The sequence below is a fragment of the Alligator sinensis genome, unplaced genomic scaffold (genome assembly GCF_000455745.1).
Source record: "Alligator sinensis unplaced genomic scaffold, ASM45574v1 scaffold186_1, whole genome shotgun sequence".
In the NCBI taxonomy this organism is placed as follows: Eukaryota; Metazoa; Chordata; order Crocodylia; family Alligatoridae; genus Alligator; species Alligator sinensis.
Genome location: NW_005842904.1, coordinates 404,423 through 413,908, shown reverse-complemented (window position 1 = coordinate 413,908; position 9,486 = coordinate 404,423). Strand labels below are relative to the sequence as shown.

General features: G+C 41.3%; 1 protein-coding gene across 1 annotated transcript; it reads left to right on the top strand.

Annotated features, from left to right (window-relative positions):
- The first annotated feature begins 404 nt into the window (after window positions 1-404).
- Window positions 405-1,316, top strand: LOC102384233 (olfactory receptor 5A2-like). Its single transcript, XM_006035997.1, has one exon. It carries the CDS (start codon window positions 405-407, stop codon window positions 1,314-1,316), a length of 912 nt encoding a protein of 303 aa, XP_006036059.1.
- The last annotated feature ends 8,170 nt before the right edge of the window (window positions 1,317-9,486 follow it).

Below are 9,486 nucleotides of genomic sequence, written 5' to 3'. Positions count from 1 at the left end.
CACAAGAAAGGCAAGTTCTGGGGGGAAAAAAATCATCAAAAAGTCATATTCCTTTATGTCCCCTAAATGGCTTCAAACATATCAACCTAAAATTCCACTTTTCCATGATAAAATTAGTCAGATTGCATTGCAAAGGATTTCATAGGGTGATATCTTTTATTGGACCAACAATATAGTTGGGATAAAGTTAGACAAGCTTTTGAATGCAAGACATTCCTCTTCATGACCGATCACAAGAAATTAAAAAAAAAAAAAGAATATAGCAATACAGAAGAATATGAGAAATTTTCAAGTTCTTGGCCTCTAATTCATGTGTTAGCTTTGTGACATTATTATCTATTTCAAGAATTAATTATCCTGTTTCGTATTTCTAGGTAATCCAAGTTGTTTATAAATAAAGGACAATGGAAAACAAAACCACAGTGAACATGTTTATCCTCTTGGGACTTTCCAATGACTCACACTTCCAGATTCCATTCTTCATGGTATTTTTAGTTATTTATCTAATCACCTTAGTTGGAAACATACTGATCATCATGGTTATAAAGGCTGATTCCCATATCCACACTCCCATGTACTTCTTCCTGTGTAACCTGTCCTTCCTTGATGTCTGCTACTCCTCTGTCACTGTTCCAAAAATGCTAGAGGGATTCCTAGCAGAGCAGAAAACTATTCCATTAAGTGGGTGCATAGCACAAATATTCTTCTTTATTTTCATGGTTGGCACAGAAATTTTTCTCCTCTCTGCAATGGCATATGATCGATATGTAGCAATATGCAATCCACTGAGATATAGTACCCCTATGAACCATCGTGTCTGTATGCAAATGGTGTTGGGTGCTTGGATATCTGATTTTTTGGATTCCCTAGTCACTACTATTTTTCTTACTGAACTTAGCTTCTGTGATTCCAGAGAAGTAAACCATTTCAGCTGTGAGCTACCCCTTCTGCTGCAACTCTCATGCACTGACACCTTTGGCAATGAAATGGTGATCCTTACATTCAGTATGACATTAGGGTTTGCCTCCCTCCTCCTCATTCTAGCCTCATACATTATTTCTACAATCATCAGGATCAGCTCATCAGAAGGCAGACACAAAGCCTTTTCTACGTGTGCTGCCCATCTTATTGTAGTTCTCTTATTCTGTGGCACAGCATTCATTAGGTATGTGCGGCCTGCCTTCGGATATTCTCTTGCTGTGGACAAGCTCATATCTGTGCAGTACAGCATTTTAACTCCAATGCTAAACCCCATCATATACAGCCTAAAAAATAAGGAGGTGAAGGTGGCTTTGAGGAAAGTGTTAGGAAGATGATGTATAGGAAGATGAGGTATTTAACTGTTTCATGCATCCTTCTGAAGCAGACCTTTCAGGACTGGATAGATAATTGTGCTATTTGTATTAAAATGTAATAAATAAATAAATAAAAATAAAGTATTTTAAAAGCTTCTTTTTTCTTGAAAAAGATTGCTGTCAGTTGAAAGAACTCACTTGTCTAAAGGTCAAAACAAGTAGAAACCTTTCCATTGACCTCAGTTTCCCTTATTTGTTTTCCTATATCAAGTTTGAAGGAAGTTTAAAATCCAGAAATGATGTTCCTCCCTTTTGAACTAGATCACTTTTTGAGGTCAATTCTAGCCCTGCATTCTTAAGATTCTATAATAACTCCCCTAACTATGAATACAGTTGGACCCCAAGTTACGTGGGGGATACATTTCTGAAAAACACCATGTAAGTTGAAACCATGTAACTCGAGGCATTAAGATAGGGACCTGGGACCAAGATTTGATAACATTATTTCATAATAAAAGGATATTTAAACACAAAATAATGAAATTAATGGCCTTATTAAAACCTTTACTCCCGGCTACATGCTCATACAGAGACCAAGCTTTAGCTCTAATTGCCGTGCCATCAACAACTACTCCTTTTGTATTGGTCATTTCATTGATACAAAGATTAAAGAGTTTCTCAAACTTATCTAAATGAGGAATTCTAGTCACCAATGACACTCTTCAACTCACAGGGGTTGTCATTTTCACAGTCTCTAATTTTTTCTCACTTTTTTAATGGTATGCACAGTCAATTCACTTAAACTGTATTGGTGAGCAATCGACGCAGCACTATTGCCTTCCCTTAATTTATCAAGGATTTCTATTTTCTGGGCCAGGTTGACAGATTTACGTGCTCTTTCAGGCACAGCATCAAAGGTTTTCTTTGACACCATTTTCACAAATATTCAGGGGTTTACGTAACCAAAAATGATGGACAATCTTGGAGGAGATGACAAGTGATGCTAATGCTATGTAAGCAGGCTCCAAACTGCTTACGTAGTGTTCTACTGAAAACAGTGTAAATGTGAAGCAGGGTATTGCGTAAGTTGAAACATGGTCACATTATATAAAGTGTGCATATATGAATCAGTGTAACTCAAAACCGTGTAAGTGGGGGTCCGACTGTACTTAACTTGTATCGGGGCAGATCCAGGGGGGTGCAGTGATGTGGTTGCACCTCCCTCCACAATATACCTCACATGCTAATTGCTCCAGTTACCCATGGCCTGGGACCCACTGTGGAGTCTGAGGCACAACTGGCATGGGACACCTGGGGGACAAAGGACAGAGAAGATGAGGAAAGGAGGACCTGTCATAGATGAGAGAAAGCTTTGCGATCATTTGGAGTTGGCCGAGCACTCTTCCCATGAGATGTCTGGGTAGCTGAAGTCTCTCATGACAACCATGCACCTGGAGCATGCAGCTTCAGTCAATTCCCTGGTGAACTCCTGGTCAAGCTCTTGATCCTGGGTAGGAGGTCTGTAATAGATTCCCACCACTGTGTCCTTTGTGCCATGTTCCCCATGGATTTTAACCCAGAGAGTCTCCAGTCATCCACCCTGGGTGCCAATGTCAGCTTGCAGGGATGCGTAGCTTTCCTTGACATAGAGAGCTACCCCCCCGCCCCTTTTGTCCACTCAATCTCTCCTGTACAGGGTATAGCCATCTATACCTGTGGTCCAGTCATGGGTGGAGTCCCACCAGGCCTCCATTATCCCTATGACATCATCATTATTTGTGTTAAGAAGGAGGACAAGTTCCTTCTGTTTATTCCCTAAGCTCCTGGCATTTGTGTACAGGCAGGTGTCACTTTAGTGGCCCTTGCCTTGCCTACAGCTCATTCCAGGGCTGGGGCAGGGGTGAGCTCCCTTAAGTGCCTTGACCTGCTGGCTTTGCAAGAGTTGTTTAGCAGGTCAGCAGTGGTGGTAGTCCTCCCCATCCCCTGGCGGGCTTAGTTTAAAGCCCGGTGGAGCAGATCAGCCAGTTTAGCCGAGAAGAGCCTCCTCCCCAGCAGAGAGAGGTGGAGGCCATCCCTTCCCAGCAGCTCACTGTCTCTCTCACCAAAGAGTGGACTGTGGTCATGGAAGCCTTCCCGATGACACCAGCACTGCAGTCTTTAGTTTACTACCTCAATCTTCCTCTCCCTCCTCAGCCTGTAGCCCAAGACTGGGAGGATCAAAGAAAACACCACCTGCACCCCCAACCACTTTAGCACCGACAAGAGGTAAAGTGCTGCTCAACATGGTACTGGCTACGGGGGTTGACCTAATCAGCGACCTAATGATCGAAGGGAAGCTGGGTGACAGTGACCATGAGCTGATCACCTTCACCATCTACTGTAAAGCTGGCCAGTCAGCAATACAGAAGTCCTCGATTTCAGGAAAGCTTTCTTTGACAAGCTCAGGAAAAGAAAGAAAGTGGATCCAGCAAACTACAGGCCCATCAGCATGACCTCTATCCCAGGGAAGGTCTTAGAAAAGATTATCAAAGAGACCATTCTTAACAGACTGGTCAATGGCAGCATCCTGAGGGATAGCCAGCATGGGTTTGTTGCAGGTAGGTCTTACCTGACAAATCTAATTTCCTTTAAAGACCAGGTGACCTATCACCTGGACAAGGGAGAAGAGATTGATGTCATATATCTTGATTTTAAAAAAGCCTTCGATCTGGTATTCCATGATCACCTCTTAGCAAAACTGGCTAACTGCGGCCTCAGCTTTACCACAATCTGCTGGCTGGGGAATTGGCTCCGTGGTCGGCCCCAGAGGGTGGTGGGTGATGGAAGTCAATTGTTGTGGTGTGCTGTGACCAGTGGGATCCCTCAAGGCTCTGTCCTTGGGCCAACACTATTCAACATCTTCATTAATGATGTGGACATTAGAATCAGAAGTGGACTGGCCAAGTTTACTACTGACACTATACTTTGAGGTAAAGTGTCCACACCTGAGGACAGGAGGGTGATCCAGGCTGACCTTGACAGGCTCATGACATGGGCAGATGAGAACCTGATGGTGTTTAACACCAAAAAATGCAAGGTTCTCCACCTTAGGAAGAAAAGCCTGCAGCATCCTTATAGGCTCAGCAGTGCTACGCTGGCTAGCACTATGAACGAAAGGGACTTGGGGGTCATGACTGACAACAAGATGAATATGAGTCTTCAATGTGATGCTGCAGCTAGTAAAGCAAGCAAAATACTGGCTTGCATCCATAGATGTTTCTCACGCAAATCCCAGGATGTCATTCTCCTGTTGTACTCAGCCTTGTTGAGGCCACAGCTGGAGTACTATGTCCAGTTTTGGGCTCCACAATTCAAAAAGGATGTGGAAAAGCTTGAGAGAGTCCAGAGGAGAGCCATGCACATGATCAGAAGTCAGGAAAACAGACCTTATGAGGAAAGGCTGAGAGCTATAGGACTCTTCAGCTTGGAAAAGCGCAGGCTCAGGTGTGATCTGGTGGCCACCTATAAGTTTATTGGGGTGCTCACCTGGATCTGGGGGAATGTCTGCTCACCAGACCACCCCAGAGGATGACAGGGTCAAATGGTCACAAACTTCTCCATGACCGTTTCAGGCTGGACATAAGGAAGAACTTCTTTAGTGTCCGAGCCCCCAAGGTCTGGAATAGACTGCTGCCGGAGGTGGTTCAAGCACCTGCTTTAAACACCTTGAAGAGAAATGTGGATGTTTATCTTGCTGGGATCCTATGATCTCTGCTGACTTCCTGCTCCTGGGGCAGGGGGCTGGACTCAATGATCTTCTGAGGTCCCTTCCAGCCCTAATGACTGTGAAATCTATGCAATCTATGAAATCTGTCTTCTGATGCTGTTGTTCCCCAAGCAAGGGGGGGTGGGGGACATAAGTAGCACAATGAAAAACATTAAAGAAACTGCTGTGGGTGTCAATTCTGGCATAATTTATGGAGATATCTACCAATAGCTCTTCAGTATCATTGAATCAAAACATAGCTTTTAATAAAATGGGAGGGAATCTGGCCTGGAAGAAGCAGAAAATAACATATAGAATCAGACTCCAGGCCCTTCTAGCCTAGTATCCTATCTGCTACAACAACTAGGTACAAATGATTCGGAAGATGGTATAAGGCAATTAAGTCAATTATCTCGAGCATGAAGGAGGATCTTTCCTCCAGATTATCATGATAATCTGGAGGAAATTTCCCCTTTATTGAAAGTTCCGCTCTATTCAGCACTGGTGAGGCCACATCTGGAGTACTGTGTTCAGTTTTGGGCCCCGCACTACAGAAAGGATATGGATAAATTAGAGTCCAGTGGAGGGCAACAAAAATGGCAAGGGCGCTGGGGCACATGATTTATAAGGAAAGACTGAGAGAACTAAGCTTATTTAGTCAAGAAAAAAAGAGACTGATAGAGGATTTAATAGCACCCTTCAACTATCTGAAACTAAACTGTTCTCAGTGGTGGAAGATGACAGAACATGATTCTATGATCTGCATGAAGATTTATATCCTGCAAAAACTGGCCAACATTAACAATTATAACTTTATTTATTCATGTTATCCATGTAATGGCCCAGTCCTTTTTGTAAACTTGCAAAGCTGTTGAGTTTATAGAAACTGCATAGAATGAATTTGTGGTAATATGCACCATTTTATTCAAGATGCTTTAGGTAAAATACATAAAAACGTTGTGGAGAATAGGAACAAGAACTCAGGACTCCCTCCTCCTAAGTATACGATCCACTAGGGAAAAAAGGCCTGCTTCTCTCTTACTTCCCCTTCTTCTGTGTAAAGAAACCTTCTGTTTTTAAATGCACTGCAGCTCAGATTCAAGAAGAAGAGTGAATCATGCCTCCTTCCCTCCCCCTGACTACTCTATAGCCTGGCTCGGAAAATAAAATCCTGAAACAAACATTTTATTTTTTTCTGATTTTGATCAAAATATGCTTTATTTGGGAGCCGATTTAAACTTTTTTTCTCCCCACCTGGATATTTACCATTTTTGTCACAAAATCAAAAGTTACCTTTTTATGATTAGTCAAAATTCTCACTGGTTATTTCTATGGGATTTAGAATTGCTTCATTTTTGTTGAACTTTTGTTTGAGGGGTGGAGATGGAAATCACATTTTTTGACCAACTTGTCACAGGACAGTTGGGCACTGTGAATTATTAATTTAGTTGCAGGCTGACTGAGTACTGCAACTGTATCAGCCACTGGGCTATTTGGTTCAGGATCGAGGAGGTGATGTTGGGAGGGAAACAATAACAAGTTTTAAATAAGTAAAAATGAATTTTACTTATAACAGCAAAAGATATAGTCTGCACATATAGCAGTTAATAAAAAAGGTTAAGCTAATAAACAGGCAACATAATAATAAAAGTTAAAAATTGGTAGTGATAATAAAAACAGACAGGCAAATTAACAAAGAGTTCCCACTTAGTTAGCAACTTATCGATAGTCCCTCAATGTTAGGTACATGTTAAACTGATTCAGCAAAGTCAGGCATCCTTAATGCATGCTGTCAGGGAGATACCGGGGAAATTCCCTCAGTCAGTATCTGGTCCTCACTCACACTGGGAGTAAGAGATCCGGGGGCATGGGACAGCAATGACTGTTCTGTTCCATCCTTCCTGCTGGTCACTTATAATGTGCGTCTCCTTTAATATCTTGTTTATGCTAATCTGTCGGGTTTAGAGCCACTCACAATTTTAGTCTATAGCTGTTACCTTATGGGGTTAAAAGGTGTTAGAAATTATTATAATAAATTACTGCTCAAGTTTGGGTTTACCTGATAAGCAAATCACACTACATCACTTTGGGGTTTGAGATTAGCATGTTTCTACCTAAGTTCAACCTACTACTGTTAATTATACCTTGTGGTTAGGTTTGTTAATTTTATTGACTCTAAGCAAAAATTTATTAAATTAGCTAAATTTGCAGTTATTCTTTAGTTCTGCTTTTTAAAAACTTACATCTGTCTTATGGCCGGTACAAACAGTTATATATATTCTTTATGGGCTATACTCCAGACAGGCCGAAAAAGTCTGCAAAAAGCAGTTTCATAATGTGCCTTATCAGATACTTAAAAAGCATTTTTGCTATAAGTTGTTCATTAATCTTTTTGGTTTTGGCCATCATACCAACTTTAAAACTGCTTACAGTAGTAGTCAATTACTATAAAACATTTATCTACTTAAATTACTGATACCTCACTACATGGTTCCCACTATTCTTCTGGGGATAGGCAACAGTTTTATCAAAGATCATGTATAAATTGATATGCTTTGTGGTTACCTATGGGCAAACAAGAGTCAGATACAGAAAAAATATGCTCATTATGATCTGTCCAACTACTACTACCATCACTACAGCTACAAATATGATCACTATTCACCAACGATTATTTTTTTCACAAGATAATATTATGTGAAACTTGAACCAATGATGAAAACATGCATAGTAGGGCTGTGCAAAATTTCACTGTCTGATTTGTTTCAATGCTGTTTCATCTCATTTTGCGCTCGACAGTGAAATCAAAACGAAAGGAAAGGCTTTGAAACAGCTTCAAAATGAAACGAGGGCAGTCAAAACATTTTGAAAGTTTTGAAACATTTCGAGTTTCGAAGCTGGGCTTGCTTGCAGCTGAAGAGAAACTAAGAGGAGGCAGGGCAAAGAGAGGAAGCACTGCTCTGATACTGACTGTGTAGTAGGCCAGTGACTGTGATCCTTCCCTGAGGTACCTTCCAATCCGAGTGCTCTGGGGAAGGGATGGAAAAACAGTATAAAAAGCATTGTTTGAGCTGAGCTTTCTCTGTGCCTTCACACTCACAAGTGACACAAGTTTTGCTTTGAACAGTTTGAGGTGCAGTTTCCCAGAAACCCCTGCACTTATCTCCTTGAAACTTGGCAGGCTTTATGGCCTCAGAAGGGGCTACCATTCCAAATCAGACAACAAATGACAAAGTTATAGGAAGTTATGTGCTTCCCCATTATAACCTACGGGTGAAACATCAAAACAGTGCTGAAACAGCGAAACAGTTTCAATGAAACAAAATGGAACAGTGCTTTCAAAATGAAATGAAACTTGAAATGAAACACTGTCCCGTCAAACAGTGAAATGGAAGTTGAACTAAAATAGTGCTGTTTCACACAGCCCTAATGCATAGTACTTTCTTTTTCCATCAGAACTGTCTTCAAAATCCTTGTTCTGCCATAAAACTAGTTTGACAAATATAGTTTTCGAACAGAAATAATCTTTTTTGTTTTGCTCTAATCCATAGAATGAGCTACAAAGAATGTAAATAATTTACCTTGGTGAATAGACATCATTAGAGATGATCCTCATCATCTCTGATGTAATTTTTTTTCCCATTGATTCCTATCTATGGCTTGTTTTCATGTGCAGAGATACAATAATTCTTTTGCTGACTAGACCTTTTTTCAGAAACTTTAGAGCTGGTTTCACTGGGGAAGCGATCACTATGCCTTCACATACTCCTTATACATGAAAAGGATTATTAGATAATCTTCTCTGATCTCTTTCAGACTACAGGCTTACTTAGGTTTAAATGACTCAAAGGCAATCAAAAATTCAATGAAATTATTGGCCTTTGAAGGGAAATAGGGCTCTTATAGTTGTGTTCCAGTCAGAAGACCAGGATATTTTCTGTGAATCTTGTCAGATGTGTTCCAGTCAGAAGACCAGGATATTTTCTTTCAATCTTGTCAGCCCTGCCAGCAACCTTCATTAGTATTATCTTGAGGACAATTACTTCTTGCTTAAAATGGGGCTCCATTTAGTCAAGGGGGCTGCATTTGCATAACTGGGAAGAAAAAACTTCAGGTGAGACTACATGTTACAGTTATTAGGTGCTAATTTTAAGGAATGTTAGGGCCTTGTTACACAAATGGTGATTGGTGTTACTGCTAGCTCAAGTTTGGAGCAGTCACACATTTAGGCCAGAAGAGGCCTGGAGGACTGAAAGGTAGGAACCCTTCCCCATTCTAAGCTTCCCCCCTCTCTCCCTGGGGCTCCCCTAGGTCCCCCCATCCCCATGGCTTCCCCCTGTCCCTTGATGTTACTTCCCATCCCCCTATCCCTAGGATTCTCCTTGTCTCCCCTCCCTACTTATTTGTGGCTGACTGTCCCAGGGCAGCAGGCAGCAAATGGTTAAG